This window comes from Aethalodelphis obliquidens, unplaced genomic scaffold, assembly GCF_003676395.1.
Source record: "Aethalodelphis obliquidens isolate GAN/ISIS:26980383/991018 unplaced genomic scaffold, ASM367639v1 scaffold17, whole genome shotgun sequence".
In the NCBI taxonomy this organism is placed as follows: Eukaryota; Metazoa; Chordata; class Mammalia; order Artiodactyla; family Delphinidae; genus Aethalodelphis; species Aethalodelphis obliquidens.
The window spans coordinates 25,465,058-25,490,025 of record NW_020837961.1 but is presented as its reverse complement, the minus strand read 5'-3'; the positions used below and the strand labels follow the sequence as shown (position 1 = coordinate 25,490,025).

Genomic DNA, 24,968 nt, shown 5'->3' with positions numbered 1-24,968 from the left:
ATGACTGAATAACAGAGCTATAGATCTACACACAGAGGCATTCTCAGCTCAGACAACCGACTGTGGATCTCTAATAATGTCTTAAAAGATTCTTTGAATGATTTATTCTTTAAAATACCATTTCTGGTTTTTTTCTTTTGGTAGTCCAAAATGACCACCCTGCCCCCACTGTGCATGACACGCCCAAAGCTTACGGCCTTAGCCAGACAGAAGCTGCCATGTTCCCCCAGAACAATTCCAAGGTACGTGACCCTGGCTTTCATTTTTTATTCCTACAGAACGAATTTCTTGCAGTAAAAAATGTAAATAGCATATCTCAGAAAACAAAATTGTTTGAAAACAAAAGTATACTGTTATATTCAGAATATTCAAATTTGCTATTTCAGAAGGATTGATGAACCTCATTCAAAGATTAAGAATCTATTTATTTAGCAGGCTAGCACTCATTTGATCATTTTATTTTCTATTACCATTATATTGTGCTTCCTGTAAAGCTTTGGAAATACATTTCCTTTTTAAAATACGTGTGGAGAATTGAAAGCAGAAGCTTTAGGCATGAAAGATGTATGGCATCTAAACCACAAGGTCCCAAGCACTGATTTCTGTTTTGGAGGAAGGATGACACAGTCTTACTACCGGGGTAAACTGGCAGGCACGATTTAGCTCCTGAAATGATCCTGGGGCTTGAAAATGCATCATTGAACCACCACTGCCTGTGAATGTCTGCTGAGCTTATGGAGTTTTCAAATGCAGCCGAAAAACTGCAGGACAGGAACTTGTTGTATTTTATCATAATTATGAATATTAACTAAGATTGTGTTATTTAGAAATTTCCACTTATAGTTTTATTGATTTTTAGTAATGCACATATTATTTCTCAATATAAACCTATATATAGGATAGGTGGATGTGGAGAAAAACCCATTTACTTAAGAATGCAGAGTATTTTAATGTGTTGGTGTTTTATTTGTTTACACACTGAGGTTAGTATTCTTCCCTGCCTCTTTCCATTCAAGAAAATTAAAACCTGTATATAGGTTTGATTTTTTTTATGCTTACCTTTCAATTCCTACAAGGCATAATGATCAAAGTATTATGAGACTACTCTGTTCTGAGAAGGACCATACCTCATTTTTGGTATTTCTGGCAAAGACCAAAGCCCCTGGACCAAAATAAATACATTCAGCTGAACTACCATCAAAGTTCTTTGGTAATAGAATTGAAAACTGTAGAAAGAGTAAAATAGAAGTGTAGAAAATTGTAATTTTATTTTCAAATAATGTGAAAAACAGAAAAGTTTCAATAGATGCATAATTCCAGTATATACATTCTTATTTTCCATTTTCCTCTTGAATAATGTGATGTATTTACAAAATCTGAAATAGCTAGCTTCTTCTTCCTGTCTTTTGTAATAATTGAGATTACATTTTCTTTTCAACACGAGCAAAAACATAGCCCAGTCTCACATCCCTAGAATAAGAGAGATTTTAAAGAAAATTTTTTTGTATTCATTTTATTGAAGAAAAACATTTTTATCATAACCATTTAAGGCAAAGCTTTGTATCAACATTCTCCATTAGCTTCTGAATAAAAAGGTATCTGTGTATCCCATACTCCTATTGTCATAAGATGTTCATAGTCTGCTTATTTTTAAAGGTGCCAGGTGTATGAAGATTGAACATACTACATGTGTAATATATTTCTCATTAAAGTCTTCTTAAAATCACTTTCACCTTGAACTTTTAACAATAATTTGAGTTTTATGTGTGATTTTAAAAACCACTCAAACAGCATGTCAGAGCAAAATTCTGTAATGTTTGCAACCAATAATTTTAACACATTTGTATCAAATAAGTATTATTAGTTCAAGATCCTGTGCCAAACAGAATCTGACTTCTGTAGCTGGAAAGTTATATTATGAGAGAACATGAGTAAAATGGAAGATGTTATAATGCTTTGAGGAGAAAACCCTATTTACTTAAGAATGCGAGTATTTTAATGTGTTGGTGTTTTATCTGTTTACACACTGAGGTTAGTATTCTTCTCTGCCTCTTTCCATTCAAGAAAATTAAAATTTTGAAATTATCAATGAACAACCTAACTCTATAGCTTTTACAGAACATTTATTATCTATGATATTGTCCCCAGAATATTTCTGTTCTTCTGGTGGCATTTTATATGTTTGGTAGCTTTTCAACTCGATTTAATGCAGTGCTTTATTATTTCTTTCCATTTCATTTAGGTCTCAATTGATCAAAGAAAAAGACGACATAGATCATTATCTGGAGGTGAATTTCAAAGGATTGTCAAAAGAGGAGGTTGCTGCGTAAGTATATACCTCTTAAAGGTACTTTAATATAAAGTTTGTCTTGATTCTTTATTGAAATTTCAATTTTCCTGTGCAGTCCACTTTTTTATTGGAACATAGCATTTAAAAATTAAAGCTCAGGGCTTCCCTGGTGGTGCAGTGGTTGAGAGTCCACCTGCCGATGCAGGGGACGCGGGTTCGTGCCCCGGTCTGGGAGGATCCCACATGCCGCGGAGCGGCTGGGCCCGTGAGCCATGGCCGCTGAGCCTGCGCGTCCGGAGCCTGTGCTCCGCAACGGGAGAGGCCACAACAGTGAGAGGGCTGCGTACCGCAAAAAAAAAAAAAAAATTAAAGCTCATATTAAAGTCATAAATCATGTCTATTGATCTTACACATATCAGTCTTTAATTTTATGACTTTCAAAATTCTCATATTTACCAAGATATTATACTATCATATTTGCAATATTTTAGTTTATTCTGTGTTATTAATTGCTTAATAACTTCCATTTTAAGGTATATTGCCTCCATGGGGGAGAAAAAAAAACTTTAAGAGAAGGATTCATATATCTTTTTTCCTGGTGATTTAAAAAAAAATCCCTTACTAATGTATATTCTCTCTCCTGCCAAGAACCCACAAAAAGAATTAATGGATCATAGTTTATTGGTTAATTTAAAAATAATTCTAAATTGTCTGGATTTATTTTTTTAATGAACAAAGTAAACGTTGCCATTTTACGGCTAGTCAGAACCTAATTTATGATCTGAGTAAAAACAGTATAAAAATCCAAGTAGGTTAGTGAGAAATAAATAGAAACCTAGAATAATAGCTAAACAGGTTTAATATTTCTTACCTATAGACTTGGTGACTCTGTTATCAGATTTTTATATGTAAGTATTGACAAATAGAAATCTTATATATGCACATGCATCTTACAGAATTCATTAAATGATTCAACTATTCAACTATTCAAAAATATTTTATACAATAAATGCTTTTAAAAGATTGTCTCTATTAATGTTGCCTAGTGCTATGGAGTTCCACTGACAGGGTATTCGTATTGATGGTTTTGGTATAGGTTTTCACATAGTCTAAAATTCTAAGTCTCTTGATATATTTCATTAGATAATTGTCAGTATGCATATAGCATGGAAAAATGGAATAGTTCATTCTATCAGTAGCTGCTTTATTTTATAGAGTGACAAAATTTATAGTAGCTATAATCACTGTCTTCCTTGGAGTTGTATTGACTGCCAAGTGTAATATCTGGGACCTTTGGTTTTTAACTGCTATTCTAATTGCTAATTCATTAGTTTTCCATGGTAGCCTATTGGACAAAATTAAAGGTCAGTGTTGTCTGATGATACAATTCCTTCTTAAAAGAAAAATGTATATGAGTGATATTTGCTTTCTGATTGAAATATAATGATACCTAAATAGCTATAATTGGCTTAAGAATTAGGAATTAAATTTGGAATTAAACTTATGCTTCACATATTTTAACAAATTAGACATCTATATACTTAATATCTGCTTTCAGTCTGCACTGAAGAAAACATTATTATAAGACAATGCAAAATAGGCTATGTTAATGAGTGTTCTGTTACAAATATTTTTTTTTCACTAAGGATATTACCAAATTGATTTCAAATCCATATTATGCTACAGAACACAAGTAGCCCTGGGTAATTCTCAACCCTTACTGTTGAATTCTCCTTAAAGCTTCCTACACTTGAATACTTTTTTATATCAAAGCTCAAAGATAGTGGGTGCAAACCTTAGTAGGAAGGTAACTTGTACTTGGCTCACTATTATGCTCCTGATGGATATACCTTGTAGACCTTGCCCCAAACAAATTGAATAGCATGTAAAGGAGAAAATTGATTTCAGCATCTCTCAGCAGCACCCAGCAGGTGCCATGAGGAATTATGCATATTCCAAAGAATTTCTGTGTAAAACTTTTTATCAGCCATTGAACTCTAAAAGATAAATTGGTCAGCAAACATTTATTAAGTGCCTACTTTATATCTAACACTAGGTTTTTCACAGAGGGGAAAACAATGTTATTTTAGTATAAAGTACTTGGTCTTATCCTTGTCTCTATTTGAAATAATACAAGCAGGAAATAAACATGCAGTGAATGAGTTGCATAATTATACTGTGAGGTGCAGCCTAGAGGTCTGGAAAAAATCAGAGAAAATTAAGATGTTGGATAAAACTTGCCAAGGAAGACAGATTTTGAGTTTGACTCCATATCTGTTAGCATTACAAAATGATCAAACTGGTGCGTCACAGATCCTCAGTATATAAGAATATAAAGGGGAGAAATTGGTGAATCAAATTTCCAATCAGACAAAAGCAGTATCTAAGATATATTCTCAAATTCTTCTCTAAACTGCCTTATTCTTCCCTAAGATGATAACAGAAATATATACTTAAATAATTCATGTACACTAGCTTTGATATCCTGTAATATGGATGTGTTCTTTGTCTAGTCCCAGAATAACACTTCATCATCTACTCCAAAACATACCAACCTACTAATACATAAACTCACACTCTGTGTCCCACCTATTGCAATGGGTGGAGAGTTCCTGTTCTTGTCTAAGGATGATGTCTCTACTTGTGCTCTGGATACCATCCCCTCTTACTTGTTCCAAGACTTTCTCCACCAGTTAAATGTGTTTTCTTGCTATATCATCAGTTTCTCCTTTTACATTGAAGCAATCTCACTAACATTCGTATCTACCCTAGTATCTCCCTTGACTTCTTATCCTCCTCCAGTTTCTACCCCATTTTTCTGTACCCTTCGCAGTAACCAGAAGCATTGTCTCCATCTTTCCACATCGCATTCTTAGCTCAATTGACTCTAACTAGGTTTCCAGACCCAGAACTCACTGAAATCTGTTTACTGTGACTGATGTCCTCCATTTTTATTACATCTAATGGTCATGTTTCTGTCCTCATCTTGCCTGATGTCTTCACATTATTTGATAGAGATGAATACTCTGTCCTTGAACATTCTGTGCTTGTGGCTTCCAGGATGCCATGTTCTATGGTTTTCCTCCAAACTCTTCAACTATGCTGCCTTCAGTCTCCTTTGCTGGCTGCTTTTCTGTTTTCAAACTCTCAATGGTGGATTGTTCTAGGGGTGGGTCTTTGACCCTCTACTCCAGCTACACTCTCTACCTGGATCTAGTCCTATAGCTTTAAATACAAGCAATACCTTATGGCTATCACATTTATAAATCCAGCCCTGACCTCTCCATTACCTCAAATTTTTATATCCAACTGTCTCCTTGACATATTTACTTGAATTTTTAATACACATTCTAAGGTTAACATGGCCCCCCACTGGACTCTTGCTTTACCTCTGCTGCCCCTCACACTCCCCCCTCCTAATATCCCTCCCCCAGTCTTCCCTCAGTTCAGTAAATGGTACCAAGGCAGCCTTGAGTTTCACCTTGCCTTCACCACCACTCCCCCATCTAATGCATCAGTAGGTACTATCAGATATAACTCCAAAACTTATCCTGTGTTCATCTATTCTCTTCATTGCATAGTCACCATCATCTCTTGCCAAGATCACTAGAAGAGTCTCCTACTTGCTCTTCTAAAATCCCCTTGAATTCCACCACAATTCAGCCACGAGAATGACCTTTTAAAAATTAGATCATGGGGACACTCACCTGTTTAAAACCCTCCAAGAGCTTCCCATTGGTCTTATGATAAACTCTAAACTCTTCATCATGACCTAAAGCTGTGTGTGATTTGGGCTTTGCTGACCTCTCTGGCCTTATCCCCCATTCTCTCTACCATTCACTCCTTTCAGTGTGGCCTTACTGCTGACACTTCTTGTCATGCAGGTGTCACCTTGAATGTGACCTCAGTCTGCTATTCCCTGACCCCATAATCAAGGAGCCCTCACCCCACTCACACTTATTCCCAGTCAAATCACCTGGGTGTATTTCTGCAGTCAGCTGGTCCTCATCTTCTGTTGGGAGTTTGTACATCAGCTGTGTCATCCCTAGTGGAATGGATGCCCCACAGGACAGGAACGTGTCTGTGTGTACGCCACTGTGTCCCCAGGACTTAAACGGGGCCTGGCACTCGGGCGGAGCTCAATAACTTGCTGTTAAATGAATAAATTAGTGAAGAATAAATGTTGGATTACCAACACCATGAAATAGGTATCCTGCTGTGAATATTTTTTGATTACAACATTTTTTAGTTCAGTGTTGTAGGTAGCTAGTTTAACTGTTGTATTGAGGAAGTTTAATTCCTCAAAAATGTTATATGTTTACAAGTAAGAGTATAAAATTTAAGTGAGTAATTGAGCAAGACAAGCTAAAGTAGTTTTTTCTGGAATGGTCAAACCCAATTGATGGGGGATCATTTTACCTTGGAATGGGGTAAAATGGGTCAAAGGCAAAGGGCTTCTGAGTTTTTTATCATCCACATTTACAGAAGGAATTCTACTATACTTTATTACTTTTTAAGTGACCAGATTATTGCTGTGCCTAATAGGTATATTTTTTTCAAACGTATTGTACTAAAGTACAACATAGTTGACGCTGGTAATTTGACTTTCTTAGATAAGCCGTTGAATAGTCCATTGATAGTATTTAACTGATCTTTACCAACTAAAGAAGGGCATGTTGTAGTTCTGTACTTTGTGCTTTTTTATTCTGTACTATATTATCAGAATGCATTATTTAAGTGATACTTAAAGTATCACTTATTATCATATCATAATTGCTTTGAGTAGCTAAGTAATAAAAGTGTATTTATAGATTCAAATAAAATTTTCTGGGGGCAGTTTTTACAGCTTTAGCTGTGTATATGAGGATACTAATAAGCAAAATTATCAAGGGACAGAGAATGTTAATCTGCTTAATATTATTTTCTGCTTCAGATATCAAGTTCTGTTATACAGAAGAATAGATTTAGCTCAAAATTGTGTACATCTCCAAGATATTGCTTTCTTTCAGAATATCTTTCAGCGTCACCAATTGGTGTTTACTGAGCGTCACTTGGGCAGCACAACCTCTCTCTCCTGCCTTTGAACTGTATTATACTTACTCAGTTAAAGTAAATTAGCATTTTGCCCATCTTAGGTTTTCATCTTGAAAATATTCCAAAACTGTCTTCCAAAGGTGCTTTTACAAACTACAGATATACTTGTTATGAGAAAATTTAGCATTTGGATTTGCTCCATGGTCAGGCACTCAAAGTATCTGTAACAAGGTGAAGATGTTTATTCACGATATACTATTTCATGATAACATTATGGGAATTTAGGCCCCTTTAGGTGAGCTCTTCCTCTGCTTCATTCATCTTGTTTACTTTTGAATAATTTTGTGATATCATCTAGTTTTATCTTAACATTTTGCATCTCTTTTAAAGTAATAAATTAAATTCCATGCAGAGGTTTGCCAGTTAAACTTTCTGAAGATGCCAATTGCTGAATAAATGGTTACTTGACTAACAGGAATAGGCAGGAGAGAGAAGGAAAGGAAGATGACCCTCTTTCCTTCTAAGTAGCAAATTGGGTTTTAAGATCTTCTTCCTTATTCAAGAAAAAGAGACAGGATTTTGGTGTTCTGAAGTGGAGAGACAACTATTCCTTACTTTCTCCTGAATGTATAAAAAAAAGCAACAGCAGAGAATACACATGGGAACACAGGAGAGATGCCACTCCTTTTTATTTTTATTATTTACTTATTTACATTCTGATACTGTCTTCCACAGCAGATCTCTAAGATGTGAAACTAGGAAAGAAAAGAATTTTTGACAATAAAGTTTTTAAAAAGAATATTGATATCAATAAAGTTTACAATTTGGGAATTTAAAAAAATGCAGTTGAAAGGCACTTTTAAAAATTGTTTAATAAGTGCAAAAAGGATCTCAAATTTACACCAAAGCCAAGTCTAAATAAATACGAAAGGAGGAAAGATTTCAAATGTCAACGGAACACAGAAATGCCAATTTCTTAGGCATTTATGTCTTTGCTTTAACAGCTGCATAGCACAGGAAGATCAGCTTGGTGCTTTGTGACCACCTAGAGGGGTAGGATAGGGAGGGTGGAAGGGAGATGCAAGAGGGAAGGGATATGGGGATATATGTAAACATATAGCTGATTCACTTTGTTATACAGCAGAAACTAAACATTGTAAAGCAATTATACTCCAATAAAGATGTTAAAAAAAGTTTTCTTTAAAATATTATTTTCACATATGGTGTTTAAACTTATCAGCTCTAAATAGACCTAAAAAAAATCTTTGTAAGGGAAAAGCATAGGAATCATGACATTGCAGCTCTGGCTGTTAGGGGAGATGATTTCTTCCTCAGCTGGAAATTTGGCTCTGCTATTAATACTTCTGTAATTTTTTGCAGGTTACCTGACTTTGCTAATCTTTGATTTCCACAACTATTTGGAGACCATAATAATAATAGGACATTCTTGTGGAAGTTAAAAGAGATTCTCTATATGAAACACATGTAGACAATTCTCACTTCAGCTATTATCATTAACTGTCATAGATCATTTTTCTTTGGCTTTTAAAAGTTATAATGTAAATATCCTAAATATTTTGCATTAACTTTGTCTTGATATAGGTAGTAATATTAATTTATCATTTTTCTTTAAATATGTATAGTTACATATTTACTTTGTGCTAGGTATCATATTCATCATGTTTAGAAGACAGAGTTTTTAGTGAGATACATTTCAAATGGTAAAGCTAACTAATGAGGGGAATTTTTTTTTAATTTCAACTTATAGTAAACTTTTCAGAAATTTTTTATGCTGTACTAAACAATATAATTTGCAGAGCCCACTGAGCTATTGTAAACAGTTTTTTAAAATGTCTATAAATTGCTTAAACTTATTGTTACTACCATAAGATTGCTTTGAGTATAAACCTACTGCTTTAGAAATGTGTAGAATATAGCCAGAGAATGTGACTTTTCCTACAATAGCTCATAAACCTGGAAGTGCATAATGGCACTCTATTTAGAAATCATTTGGGAAATTTAGTAATGAAGAACAAAATGATAAAAAGGCATAAGCACCCAGGTACTACAGAGGTTGAATCAGTTGGAATTAAAAGTGGGGTGAACAATGACCAAGCCTCATCATGCATAATTCATGGGGCAAGATGATTTTACTAAGTTGAGCTTTGTTTCTGATACTGTGTTCTGTCCATATTAAGAAAAGCTGGCATGGGAATATCTGAAACGAATTTGACTCTTTCCCATTCTCTGTTATAGTTAAAACGTAATCCTCAAAATGTTGATACTGCTGCAATTCTATGAAAATCATCCCCCTAACTCATATCCATACCCTATTCTGTTTTCCATGTTGGAAAATGGAGATATTATAGTAAACAGTGTCATCTCAGTACTTAAAGCAAAATCAGATTATGGGCTCACAAGTACTCTTTTGCTTTCCTAGGGCTTGCAGTATCCTCAAGTTTCTTCCATGTTGTAGCATTTGTAACAATTTCCTTCCTTTTTAAGGCTGAATAATATTTCATGGTATGTTTATATTTTGCTTATCCATTCATTTGTCAATGGACACTTGGGCTGCTTCAGTGTTTTACCTATTGTGAATAATGTTTCCTGTGAACACGGGTGTATAAATATCTCCTTAAGACCCTGTTCTCAATTCATTTGAGTATATACCCAGGAGTGGAATTACTGAATAATTTGATAACTTTATTTAAAATTTTTTGAGAACACCATTCTGCCACCACAATGGCTGTACCATTTTTCATTCTCACCAACAATGCACACGGGTTACAGTTGCTTCACATCTTCACCAAGATTTATCGTTTTCTGCTTTCATGCTAGTAGCCATCATAATGAGTGTGAGGGGTATCTCACTGAGATCTTGATTTACATCTCTCCAGTGATTAGTAATGTTGAGCATCTTTTCATGTGCTTATTGGTCCTTTGGATCTCTTCTTTGGAGGACTGTTTATTCAAGTCCTTTCTGTTTTTGAATTGAGTTGTTTGTTTTTTATTATTAAGTTTTAGGAATACTTCTATATTCTGGGTATTAATTCCTTATCAGATATGTGATTTGTAATTATTTTCTCCTATTCCATTGATTGCCTTTCACTCTGTTGATACTATCCTTTGATGACAAAGTTTTTTAATTTCATGAAGTCTAATTTGTCTGTTTTTTCTTGTGTTGCCTGTACTTTTGCTGTCATATCCAAGAAATCGTTGCCAAATCCAATGTTGTAAAGCTTTTGCCCTATGATTTCTTCTGAGAGTTTTATGCTTTTAGCTACTGTGTTTAGGTCTTTGATCCATTTTGAGTTAATTTATGTCTCTAGTGTTAGGTAAGCATCCAACTTCATTCTTTTGCATGTGGATATCTAGTTTTCCCATCATCATTTGTTGAAAAAAACTGTCCTTTCCCTTTTGAATAGTCTTAATACCCTTGTCAAAAATTGTTTGACCATATATGTGAAGATTTATTTCTGAGCTCTCTATCCTATTCCTTTGGTCTATATGTTTGTCTTTATGCCAGCACCATGCTGATTACTGTAACTGTGTAGTAAGTTTTGAAATCAGGAAGTGTTGAGTCCACCTTTTTTCTTTTTCAAGATTATTTTGGTTATTCAGGTTCCTTGACATTACATATGAATTTTAGAATGAATTTTTCTACTTCTAATAAAATTGTCATTGGTATTTTTATAGGGATTGCATTGAATCTATAAATTGCTTTAGGTAGTATCGACATCAAAACAATATTAAATATTCTAATCCATGAACATAAGATGTCTTTTTATTTATTTATGTCTTCTTTAATTTCTTTCAGCAATGTTTTATAGTTTTCATTGCACAGGTCCTTTACCTCCTTGGTAAAGTTAATTCCTGAGTATTTTATTTTATTATTTTTGTTATTGTAAGTGGAATTGTTTTCTTAATTTCCTTTTCAGATTATTTATTCTTAGTATATACATATACTACTGAATTTTGAATGTTGATCTTGTATCCAGAATTTGTTATTACTTTGCTGAATTTGTTTATTAGTTCTAATAGCTTTTTGTGGAATCTTGCGAGTTTTTGACATATAAAAATCACAACAGCTAGAAACAGAGATAATTTTACTTCTTCCTTTCCAGTTTGAATGCCTTTTATTTCTTTTTCTTGCCTAATTGCTCTAAGTACTGTGTTGAATAGAAGTGATGAAACTGGACCTTCTTGCCTTGTTTCTAATCGTAGAGGAAAGCTTTCAGTCTTTCACTGTTGCGTATGATGCTCACTGAGAGTTTTTCATATATGAGTTTTGTTATGTTGAGGCAGTTTCCTTCTATTCCTAATTTGTTGAGTATTTTATCATGAAAGGGTATTTAATTTTGTCAAATACTTTTTCTGCATTGAGATGATCATATGGTAATTTTTTCTTCATTTTTTTAATATGATGTATTACATTGATAAGTATTAGTATGTTGAACCATCCTTGCATTCCAATTGGCCATGATGTATAATCCTTTTAATATGCTGCTGAATTCACTTCACTAGTATTTTGTTGAATTAATGTTCATAAGAGATATTTGTCTGTAGTTCTCTTTTCTTGAAGTATTTTTTTCTGACTTTGGTATCAGGGCAATGCTGGCCTAATAGAACAAAATAGGAAGTGTTCTCTCCCATTCAGTTTTTTGAAATGTTTGAGAAGAATTTGTGTTAGTCCGTTACATTTTTGGTAGAATGAATCAGTGAGGCCATCATCCAGGGCTTTTCTTTGTTGGGAGATTTTTTATTACTGACTCATTACAAGTTATAGGTCAGTTCAGGCTTATTATTTCTTCATGATTCAGTCTTGGTAGGTTTTGTTTCTAGGAATTTGTCCATTTCATCTAGGTTATCCAATTTTTTACACAGAGTTGTTCACAGTACTCTCTAATAATCCTTTTTATCTCTAAAATTGATAGTACTTTCATTTCTTCCTTTTTCATTTCTTCCTTTTTATTGGAGTATAGTTGCTTTACAATGTTGTGTTAGTTTCTGCTGTACAGCAAAGCCTACTTTCATTTCTGATTGTAGTACTTTGAGTCTTCTCTGTTTTTTTCTTAGTTGATCTAGCTAAAGGTTTCTCAATTTTGTTGATCTTTCCAAAGAACCAACTTTTGTTTTCATTGAGTTCTTTTTCTATCCTCTATTTCATTTATCTCTGCCCTAATCTTTATTATTTTTTTTCTTCTGAAAGCTTTGGGTTTAGTTTGTTCTTTTCCTAATTAATTAAATTGTAAGGTTAGAATGTTGATTTGAGATCTTTTTGTTTTTAAATGTTTTTTAAAAGATCTTTCTTCTTTATAAATTTAAGCATTTATAGTTATAAATTTCCCCTTTAGCACTGCTTTCACTGAATTCCATAAGTTTTGCCATGTTGTGTTTTCATTTTCATTCATCTCTAAGTATTTTCTAATTTCCCTTGTGATTTCTTCTTTGATCCATTGGTTGTTTAAGAGTGTGTTATTTAATTTCCACAATTTGTGAATTCTCCAGTTTTCCCTCCCTTAATGACTACTCTAGTTGTGGCCAAAGAAGGTACTTTGTGTGATATCTCTCAAGACTTTATTTTTGGCCTAATATATGGTCAATCCTGGAAAATGTCCTGTGTGCCCCTGAGAAGACTGTGTATTCTGTCGTTGGGTAGAGTGTTCTGCATATATCTGTTACATCTAGTTGGTTTATTGTATTGTTCAAGTCCTCTGTTTTCTTACTTATCTTCTGTTTGGTTGTTCTATCCATTATTGAAAGTCAGGTATTGAAATCTCCAGCTATTATTGCATAACTGTCTATTTCTCCCCTCAATTCTGTCAATTTTTGCTTTATTTATTTTGATGGTCTCTTATTAAGTGCATGAACGTTTATGACAGTTGTATCTTCTTCCTGTATTTGATCTGTTATTAATATATTATGGCCTCCTTTGTCTCTTATAGCCCTTTTTTAATTTCAAGTCTATTTTGTCGGACATTAGTATAGCCACTCCTACTCTCTTTTTGTTACTATTGCCATGAAATATCTTTCTCTATCATTCCATTTTAAACCTATTTGTGTCTTTGGATCTAAAGTGAGTGTCTTGTAGACAGCACATAGTTGGATCACGTTTTTTTATTCATTCTTCCAGTCTCTGTCCTTTGATTGGAGAGTTTAATCCACTTACATTTAAAGTAATTACTAATAAGGAGGGACTTCTGTCACTTACTATTTGTTTTTTATGTACCTTATAGCTTCTTTGTTCCTTATTTCCTGCATTACTGTATTCTTTTATGTTGATTTTTTTTTTTTGTAGTGAAACCAATGAATTCCCTTCTCATTTCCTTTTGTGTATATTCTGTAACTATTTTCTTTGTGGTTGCCATGGGGCTTACATCTGATATCCTAAAATTATAACCTCTGTTTTGAATTTATACCAGTTTATCTTCACTAACACAAAAACTTTGCTTCTTGAGAGGTCCATTCCTACCTCTTGATTATTGATGTTGTAAAACTACATCTTTATACATTTTGCATCCAAAAAACAAACTAATCATTTTGTTATTGAAAGGCTTTATTTTTTTAGAGTTTTAGGTTCACAGCAAAACTGACGGGAAGGTATAGAGATTTACAGATACCCTCTGCTCCCACACATACATTAATAATTATTTTTTTAATGCTATATCCTAAATTATGTAGAAAGCAACATGTGGAGTTACAAATCAAATATACAATACTGCTAGTTCTTAGAATAATTATTTTTATAAATGCATTAGTCTCTTAAATTATGTAGAAAACAAAATGTGAAGTTACCAACTATTGTTACAAAAATACTAGCGTCTATAATTGACTATGTGTCTACCTTTACTGAGACTTTTATTTCTTCATATGACTTCAGGTTACTCTTTTTCAACCTGCAGGACTCCTTTTAGCACTTCTTGCAGGGCAGGTCCAGTAGAAATAAAGTTCCTCAGCTTTTGTTTATCTGGGAATGTTCTTAATTTCTTCCTCACTTTAGAAGGACAGTTTTGCCAGATGTAAGATTATTGGTTGACAGTTTTTTTCTTTTAGCATTTTGAATATATAATTCACTTCACTGTACAGTAGAAACTAACACAACATTGTAAAACAACTATACCCCAATTAAAAAAGAAAAAAAAAGACACTGTTTTCTGGCCTCCAAAGTTTCTAGTGAGAAATCTGCTTAAAACCTTATTGAGGATGCTGTGTTGAGTTGCTTCTCTATTGCTGCTTTAAAGATTCACTCTTTGTCTTTGCCTTTGGGAGTTTGATTATAATGTGCCTCAATGTGTATCTCTTTGAATTTTCCTACTTAGGGTTTGTTGAATTTCTCAAATATTTATATTCATGACATTTATGAAACTTGGGAAGTTTTCACCACTTTTCTTAAAAGAATCTCTGTTCTCCTCCTGGGACTCCCACAATGCATATGTTGGTCTATTAAATTGAATATATAAATTTGTAGGAAATATTTTTCCTCTATTATTTTTAATTAGATTATTTGGAAATTTTCAAAATCTTGTACTGGGATGAGTCTCTGAGATCATTTTAAATACTCTGTACTTTGAGCTGGGAGGTGTGTGTTTATAAATACACATATGTTTATAAATAAATATATATAGTATGTATTTGTATGTATGTATGGAGCCATGGCTACTTTGCTCACATGTGCGTCCTCAGTACTCATACAGTGCTTGGCTCACAGGTGTTGGGGCAGTTGATGAATGGGGATCTTTCACCCCTTTGTAGCCTTATATATGTGCTCTGCCTGAAATGCCCTTCTCCTTCTCCCATGCCTTGTGTACTTGATAAACTTCTCTACCAGCCTCAGCTTAACTGTTTCTTGCCCTGTGAGGCCTCCTTTGATCCATCCTCACTCACATGGTAAGAGTTCAGAGTGCCTGCTTGAACTCTCTTAATAGCCATTGACAGTCATGTACATGTGTTTTGGGTTTTTTTTCGTTCCTGATTAATGTTTAAAAATCTAAGGTTGTGGTCCATTAGTGGGTAGTGATTATGACCCATGAGTTTGGGTATCATGATAAGCATTTAAAATATGAAAGACTATAGAATTAGAAAGGGGTTCATTACATAGAGCGGGTTGCCAGATGTAATGAAATAGAGCATGGGTTCTAAAACCAGACTCCCTGGACTCAAACCCAGCTTTATACTTACTAACAAGGTAACTGGTCAACTTTGGCCAAGTTACTTAACCTTTCTGTGCCTCAGTTTTCTCATGTAAAAAATAGGGGTAACAATCAGAGGGCCTGGCTCATGGAATGGTTATGAGGATTAATTGAGTTAATATTTACAAAGAGATCAGAACATTTTGAGTATTAGTGCTTTTACATTTTGTTTCATATACATACATATGTGAAATATATATGTACATGTACTGAATTGCAATGTAAAATGTCTTTCTTGTTGTGAATTGCCATAAGGAAAGGATTCTGCTCTAGACTCAGAGTTCTTTGAAAGCAGTGTTTCATTCTCCTTTAAGATTCTTCTGACTTACATAAAATAATGCTTTATTTCTTGTTAACTTTCTTTCTGGAGAGGATTGGAGAAACTTAAAATTAATGTTTTATATTATATAGCTGTCAGATTATATATAGAAAATGAAAGGCAAATAAAGGAAAAGTATATAAATATACTCCCCATCAGGGTTAATATAGTTCTCCTGAAGAAACATTAAATTTCACTCTGAACTTCTGGGCAGACTGGGCAAAAAGGGAGATGTGACGGACTAGAGAATCCTCATTACCCGATGAAAGGAAACATATCATTTCTTCAAGAGAGATAAGCTTTTTCCTGATACTAAATTCCAAAAGAAAGTTATCACATGATCTTATATAAGAAAAATGGAGCAATATAATAAAACTTGGCACACCTAATGAACAATGAAATGGATGTATAGGCTAGTCATAGATATTACATCTCTTAGCCAGGTTTTATTTTAGGCCAAATAGTAATGGGTAAGACATATTACATTAATACTATGTGCTCGTCTGTGTTTTTAGTGATCCTCACAATAAACCTGGAAATAAACCTTGTTATTACTTCCAGAGACCAAGGCATAGAGAGATTAAGTACTTTGACCAAGGCAATCTAATGTTATAAAGAAGCAGAAACAATGAGACAGAAAAAATGATTCATAGAGAGGAAGGAATGAACAAGCTAGAAAGAAAATGAATCAGGCATGAATCAGAGATCAGATTTCTAGACTCCTCGTGAATTCCCAGTACTGTTATGGATCTAGAACCTCTAGAACCTCTGGGTTCACCTCATAAGGACCCAGTTATTCTATAACCCTGACTCATATTTCCATAAAATCCCCTTAAGCTTGTCTGAAACAATCCCTTATCCTACAGCCAATGTAGCCACAGAAATACATTGCTGAATGAGGCAATGGTCTTAAAAGTTTAGTTTAGGGGTTTTTCTACTTCAAGATCAAGATGGATGGCTAAACACATTTCCTTCCTATATTTGAAATGACCACTAAAATGTCCAAAAGATAGTAAATTCTTAACATGATAGGAAAGGAAGAAAAATGAGAGATTCCAAGATTTTCAGAAATACATTTTCAGAAAGCAGTTGGAATATTACCAGAGATAAAAAGTAACATTTCATAATGATACAAGAAGTTGATTCATCAAGAACACATAATCCTAAATGTTTGTGTTCCTATGACAGAACTTCAAAGTAATAAAACAAAAACTGATAGAAGGAAAAGGAAAAACAGACAAGTCCACAATTATAGTTGGAGATTCTAACACCACTCTCTCAATAATTGATTAAAAAATCAGTAGAATATTGAAGACTTGAACAGTACCATTGATCAGCTTAAATAATTGGCATTTACATACATTCCACCAAACAACAGCAGAACACACATTATTTTCAAGTACACATGGAATACTTTTCAAAGGAGATGATATTCTGAGCCATAAAACAAATTTCAATATACTTAAGAGGATTTAAATCCTAAAAATTATTTTCTCTTACAACAATGGAATTAAATTAGAAATAATGGCAGGAAGATCTCTGAAAAATCCCCACAAATTTGGAAGCTAGACAACGTATTTCTAAATAAACCATAGATCAAAGAAGAAATCAAGGCAAATTAGAAAATCCTTTGAACTGAATTAAAAAAATATGGTATATCAAAATTGGTAAGATGAAGCTAAATCAGTGCTTAAAGGGAAGTTTATAGCATTAAAATGTTTATATTTGAAAAATAGAAATGTCTAAAGTTATTGCCCTAAGTTTTCATTTTAAAAAATTAGAAAAAAATTAAACTGAAAATAGAGAAAAAGGAGTAGTAAAATGGGGGCAGAAAACAGGAAGACAGTAGAGAAAATCAATGAAACTAAAAATGGCTTCTTTGAAAAGATCAGTAAAGTTGATCAATCTTTAGTCATAATGATCAGAGAAAAAGAAAGAAGACACAATTTACCAATTTCAGAAGTGAAAGAGGGGACACATCACTACAGATTACATAAATATTAAAATGCTAATTAGGAAATAAACTTTATACTGGTAAACTCAGCAACTTACAGAAATGGCTAAATTTTGTGAGACACTGCCAAAATTCACTTAAGTAGAAATAGATATCGCGGTAGATTCACTAAACACATTGAATTAATAGTTTAAAAACTTCCCACAAAGAAAATTCCAGGCCCATTTTGCTTCACTGGTGAATTCTACCTAACATTTGGGAAAAAAAAAAAAATCCATCAATTTGGCACAAACTCTTCAATAAAATAGAAGAAACACTTCTCAACTCATTCTATGAGACCAGAATTATCCTGATACCAATACCAGAAAAAGCCATTACATAAAAAGAAAACCACAGAATAATAATATTCCTCATAAACAGTGATGCAAAAAAACCTTAAAAAGTAACAGTTGGCCTGAGCTCCTGTCAGGGAAGCTGGTGTACCTTACAGAGTCCTTTGCATTTGGCATCAGTGCAAGGAATAGCCAGCTTGTGCTCTCCCAACCCATAAATCTCAGGATGAATCCTGCAAACAGAGGAAACCCAAATTCACTACCTATGTTAAGAAATTGAGAACTTCATTATTATGAATAGACAAATAGCCTCTGATATTTGAGAAAATATTACAATACAAAAGGAAAAAAGATGAACAAAGAGAACACTCAATGTCAGCTGAAACAGTTTCTATAGGGAAAAGAGGAACTTTGAGAGATTTCCAATTTCTTTCCTTACAGACGTTGTAGAAAATCTTACATCCCTCAAATGTAACCTGATGCTATGAAATCATTTAAAGAAAAAGAATTCTTCAAAATTAAAGGTAGCTGAAATATTTTTTAAAACTCAAAAGGAAAGGATGGAAAAGAAAGATAAGGCTATCAACATGTAGAATAAAAACATAAAAGATATAGAAAATATTTTAAAAGGCATAAGATACAGAACACAGTCCAGGTGGTGAATATTTATCCAAGAGAAAGAGATGAGAGAATGAATGATGATAGCTATATAGGTAGATATAGATGGACAGAGACAGAGATATGGTTAGAGACACAGACACAGATATCTTAGACTGGAGAAAACCCACAGATCTTTGGGCTGTGACTACCAAAGTAACCAGAAAGGAAAGAACAACAACAAAAAAAAAAAAAAAAAAAGAGAAAAAAAAAAAAAAAAAAAAAAAGAAAAAACCCACTTCAATACATCTTTATGAAATATCAAAATGCTAAGTATACAGAGAAGGTACTAGAAGCTTTCAGGGTTTGGGAGAATGGTTGTCATCAAGAAACAAAGATCAGACTACCATCACAGTTGTCAGTAATAATACTTCGTTCTATTAAAAAAGGGAGGATGTCTTTAAGATATGCAGAACGATTATTTTAACTTAGAATTCTGTACCCAGATAAACTATTAATCAAAACTGAGGGCAAAACAAAAATCCTTTCAGATATGAGGACTGGAAAACATCTCTTCCTGTGCAGTCTTTCTGGACCCTTCATCCCTGCCCCAAATGGCCACTTTAGAGTCTAGAGGAAAGAAAAGAGAATTCAAGAAAGAGGCAACTAGGGGGCTAAGAAAAAAAGTGCTTAACTCAGAAGTTCAAAATGAATGTTACAAAGTTGCTTTAAAACGATTGTGATTAAGCACCTGAAAGTTCTTAGTGATAAAGGTTTAATATATACGTAACACATACATTAAGGTCAAGAAAATGATTAGGAAATTGAGATTTGTGTATCACTTAAATATTCCATTAAATGTGGAAAGGTAGTATAACATATGCTATCATCTATATTATTTATATACAAAAATAATAATATAGTATAATATTAATAATTATACTATATTAGTATAATATATATAATATAATATACTATATTAGTATAATAATAATAATATATATATAAAACATACAACCAACAAAATTTGCAAATAGATCAATTGTACCCAAAACTTTCCCCTGAACTGAAATGTCACTTCTATTAAATACCAAATTTTCATGTGTGTATACATACACATATACATATATATTCTGTTCCATTGACTTATTTGTCTTTTCTGGTGTCAGTGCCACAAATCACTTTATTAACATAGTTAAAATGTATTTTATATCTGGCAGACAGTCCCCCTCTTTGTTCCAAATGATCAGGTTTTTCTTGTACATTAACCATTCTATATGAATTTTGAATTATCTTGCCAAGAGTCAGGAGAATATAATTGAGGTTTTATAAGGACTGCCTTGATTTTATGTTATTTTAGGAGAATTGGTATCATTAAAATATTGAATCCCACATTGGCAAGAACGTCCATTTAACAGTACATGGTGTTAAATAATAGGAGTGACAGTAGGGATCCCTTCAAATTCCTTACTTTAGTGGAAATGATTCTAATGTCTCCCAAAACATGAAGCTTTATGCTATAGGGTTTTAATAGATACATATTACCAAGATAGAGAATTCATTTTTTAGTTTCCACTTTTCTTAATCATAAATGAGTTTTGAACTTTACTAAATAATTTTCTAACATCTCCTGAGATTATCATAAAGTTAAGAGATTTTCTAATTTTGAACCGTTCTTGGAATTCTGGGATAAACCCTACTTATTCATTATGCTTTTAGTTTGCTATGAGTTCTTTTTTTGGGGAGTGGTATGAGGGAAATTTGTATCTAAATTATAGTAATATTAACCCATAATTTTCTTTTCTTTTGGTACACTAAAAGTTAGCAGTTACTATAATTGTAATAGAAGATATATTATCTCTTCCATTCCTGGTACAATTTTGACGACTTATCTATTTTTGTTTTTCTTGATTATAAAGTACTTGCAAAATTTATTTGTGTTTTCACATAACCAGGTTTTTTGTTTGTTTGTTTTATGGGTCACATTTTTTGTTCTCTATTTTATGAATTCATACATTTGCCTTTAATATTTCCCTCCCTGTCCTTTATTTGACTTCATGTCATTGTTTAATTTGTTAGGATTTTATTCCTAGCATCCTAAGTTGAAAGCTAGCTTTTTCACTCCCAAGTGTTCCTCTTGTTTTCTAACAAATGAATTTAACTTATAAATTTCCTTTTAATACCATGATGATTTCTTCCCCCAGGATTTAATGTTTAATTTTTTTCTTTCAGTTCTAAGTGTATGAAAATTTCTACAGTGGTTTCCCCTTTTGGCCATGAATAAACTAGAAGTGTATTTATAAATTTGCAGGTGAATAGTTTTTTCTTGTGGCTTTTTGGTTTTTTTTTTTTTTTTTTTTTTCCAAGAGGGAATGCAGGATTGAGGAGTGAATATATACTTGTGCTCAGGAAATGTGCCATATGTGATATCAGTTTATGACATTTTTAGTGTGGCCAGTACATGGTTAATTTTATAAATATTCCTTGTATGTCTGAAAACTAAATATATATTTTCTATCTGGTAGATAGTTCTCATACAGAAAACGATCAGAATCTAATAATTAGATTGAGCCTGTTATTTCAATCAAGCTAGACAATTGTTATTCAAATCTTTTTTCCCTCTATTTAATTTATAATTTTCTGAAAAAAATATATTAAGATCAATTTCTCCTTTTTCTGTGAATTTTATATATTTTGAAGCTATTGTTATTATTGTTTTCTAGCTGCCATATTTCTCAGTAAAATAATCTATTTATGAATCTCTAATATTCATATGCCCTTTTAATTTTTTTATGCCCTGATTCTATTTTATTTGATATTAATAATGTTATATAATCTTTATTTGTGTTGGCATTTGCGCTATTATAAAAAAATACAAAAGGAACAAATAACATGTTCTCCATCTCAAGGAAGTTATAATCCCTACTATATATCTATCTTGTACAATTTTTTAAAAGTTTGAATTCAAGGCTCTTTTATCTTCTCACAAATACTTCCTTTTCTTCTTCCAATATTCTTATTGATGCACATATTTGATTTGATATACCCTAAGGTCTTAGTTATAAGTAGGAATTTCCTAAATGTTTGAGATAGCTGCAATAAAATTAACATTCAGGAAATGCAATAAAATGCAACATTCAGGAAAATAAGATAGCTATATACAGATGTTGTCTGAAAAAAGCTTCAAAATTATCAACTTATTTTTTGTTTTTATTAATTTAGTTTTTACTAAATGTAAAATGAAAAGTATGTTCTGGAAATTTGATCACTGTGTACATATAGTTTGTGAGAAATCCTGGCTTCACTGTTTGTATGTGTAATGCATACCTCCTTTGCAATGGTAATTAAAGAGCACACAGTATGAAAGGTTTCTTCACAAGGCTTACAACATGGTAGTTACCTTTTTAAGCATTCATGTTTGAAAGGGGAAAATATATTCTTGATTTATTTTTTGATATGGGGAAAATTGAAATATATTTATTGGAAAGAATTATGACACAAAAAATTTTTAAAAACCTAATGAGGTTACCAGCTGCCCTAAAATAGTCAGAACTTGACATTTATCTTCAGTTAAATTTACTCCAGATTTCTCATCCAAGAAATAAAGAATGATAGAGCAAGAATGAGCCTAAAAATCATCTGTTTTTTGGGTTTTTTTAATCTTAAAAAAAGGCAAAAGAAAAAAGAGGGGTATATGTATACGTATAGCTGATTCACTTTGCTGTACAGTAGAAACTAACACAACATTGTAAAGCAACTATACTCCAATTAAAATTAATTTTTAAAAAAGGCAAAAGAAAAAGAATGTAGTTAACAGATCCCAACGGCTAGTTTTGCAAGGAAAAGTTTTATAAAGGTACATATTTTTTTCTCATGACAAAATATTACCTCACTAGAAGAAATGCCATAATAAGAGACATCTAAATGTAGGTTTTATTACTTACCCTCATGCTATCTTCCATTACATTGCTGAAAAGAGCACAAATAATGTTTTGTTTTCATTTCTAATGTATGTGATTTTTCCCTTTGTAATTTAAACATCAGTTATATATTTCTTAGATACTTGTCATGTTTATAGCCCAATGTACACTATTTTTCTTGCCATCATTTTAATAACTACTTACACATTATAAAGGGATATATGTTTGGAAAGAGCAACATTTGAATATGTATGATAAAGCCATAGGTATAAGGAATTGATTGGTTTACTTTTCCCAAAGAAAACCTCCACATGCAGTTGTTTAATGTGAAAGGTTTTTTCCTGAAAAGGTTAAAAAAGTTCTAATCAACTTTTGTACATTATGTAGAACTTCATTTTCTAAACTCTGCAAAAGAAAGTTTCATATTTAATGGGAAATCATGAATTATTCCATTTATTATCTACTTCCTCCTTTCAAAGACATGATCTGGATAAAAGGCGGGGTGAATAATTTCAAAAAAATACAATACATTTTTAATGGGAAGGTGCAAACTACAGATTCTCATGACTATTAGCAAGTGTAGAGGAAACAGAATTTTACTTGCAAAATTCGTCAAACTCTTGCAAAGATAAAATGTATGACATACTTTAGTAAAAAAAAAATACAGTGAGCTGAAGTTTTCTTTTTAATGCAACTTGTTGTTTTTACTAAGTTTTGTCTTTATATTCTCCAGCTTTCCATCTTTATTAAAGTTTGATTATTTCCCTCAATTTATGTGGAAAATTGATAGTTCTTTTATTTATAAAGGTGTAAAGATGAAGAATTGAAAGAAAAGTTTTAAGTGATATTATTTGAGACAAAATTTCCTAAGTAATTGAATTTCAAGAAATTTGGAGAGCAATCACTGAATTGTTTAAAAAAAAAACAGTGACTCATATTATATGGAGTTTTATGTTAATTAAAACTGTAAGTACTAATTTAGACAAAAATATGGCGTTGAGCTAGAATGATCATGTTTACATGTGTGTATAGTCCATTGTTTGTAGCATGAACCTTATTTTTTGTTTTTCTTACATTTATTGCCATGATAGTAGGATACGGAATCTGACAGGATGATATTATTTATTCAGTTTTTTTTTATCATTATAACTTAATCCAAAAGCTAAGGTTATTTTTAGGCTTTATTTTTCAGGCTATATTTAACTGGATAAGTAACAATATAATCAATATAAGTTGGTTGTATAATTATGTTTTCCTATATTGGAAAGTTACAGTGTAAATTGAAAGTACAAGACTTGATACAATTGCTTCGTTTAGCCAGAGGTGTTTGGATTCAAGTGTAGTACTTCTGGGTTGAAAATATGTTCCCTGAAAATTCTTCTTAAACAATGACATTCATTTTATACCTTTCCATGTTTGATCTTTGGCATAAAACATTCTTTCATTAAAAAGTTTGAATTTCTTGAAGGGGTTTGAAAGTAATAAGGCCATTTATAAAGATTATATCTGTAATTAGCCTCACATAAAGAGGTTTCTTCTGGTGCTTTTTCACTGAACTGCTAATGAAATACTTTAAAAATGTGTTTAAGTTTGAGATTTTTCCAGTAAAGAAAATCTTTCAGTAAAGAAAATGTGTGTGACAGCTACATGGGTAAATATTTTGGTAATACCTTATATTGATTGATGCATAGTTTATTCCTTCCTGATTGATGATGATCACTGTACTTCAAATATTTGACTGAATGGAAATCATTTGAGTAAATCATTCTTACAGGGTATACACATAAAAAAATGCCTTTATATTATTAAGGGAATCATTTAAAGACATTGTAAGGATTGCAGTCAGTACTGCTTGCTGAATAACCACAGCTTTCCTCTGATAAAGGCTAATAATCACCAGCAAAAATACTATTTGACAGATTAACATTTATTGATCTCACAAAAAGTTACTGCCTTTTGTGCTAAATACCAGCTCTAACATAATCGAATCTGAGAAATCATCTTTGTTCCATTCTACACCTATAGCCCATATATCCTAAAATAAAAATCACTCATGTTGAAGTGAATTCTTACTGTGCTATTGGGAGAATTCTTTGCTGATCAGATTTTTTAGTATTTTATTTTTTGTCGAAAGAATTATATTAGTAATAGTCACATTTACAAAATGCCATGGGGTAAACTCTCTTAGTTATTATTATTAACATTTTTAGAAAAGAATTAAAGGTTGAACTTAGTTAAATAATTGTTTTCCAAATGGAATTTTTCAATGTACATATACCTTTAAAATGTTGAAAATCTAACTGTGCTAAGTTTGATTATTAATAGGTGAAAAT

At 32.3% G+C, this 24,968-nt stretch overlaps 1 protein-coding gene across 1 annotated transcript in view; it reads left to right on the top strand.

Annotated features, from left to right (window-relative positions):
- TTC29 (tetratricopeptide repeat domain 29) overlaps positions 1-24,968 on the top strand; it is a 257,575-nt gene that overhangs the window by 5,537 nt on the left and 227,070 nt on the right. The window contains exons 2-3 of the mRNA XM_027117120.1: positions 142-242; positions 2,243-2,326. Of these exons, the coding sequence (XP_026972921.1) occupies positions 151-242; positions 2,243-2,326 (176 nt within the window). The 5' untranslated portion in view covers positions 142-150. The remainder of the gene's footprint in view (positions 1-141; positions 243-2,242; positions 2,327-24,968) is intronic.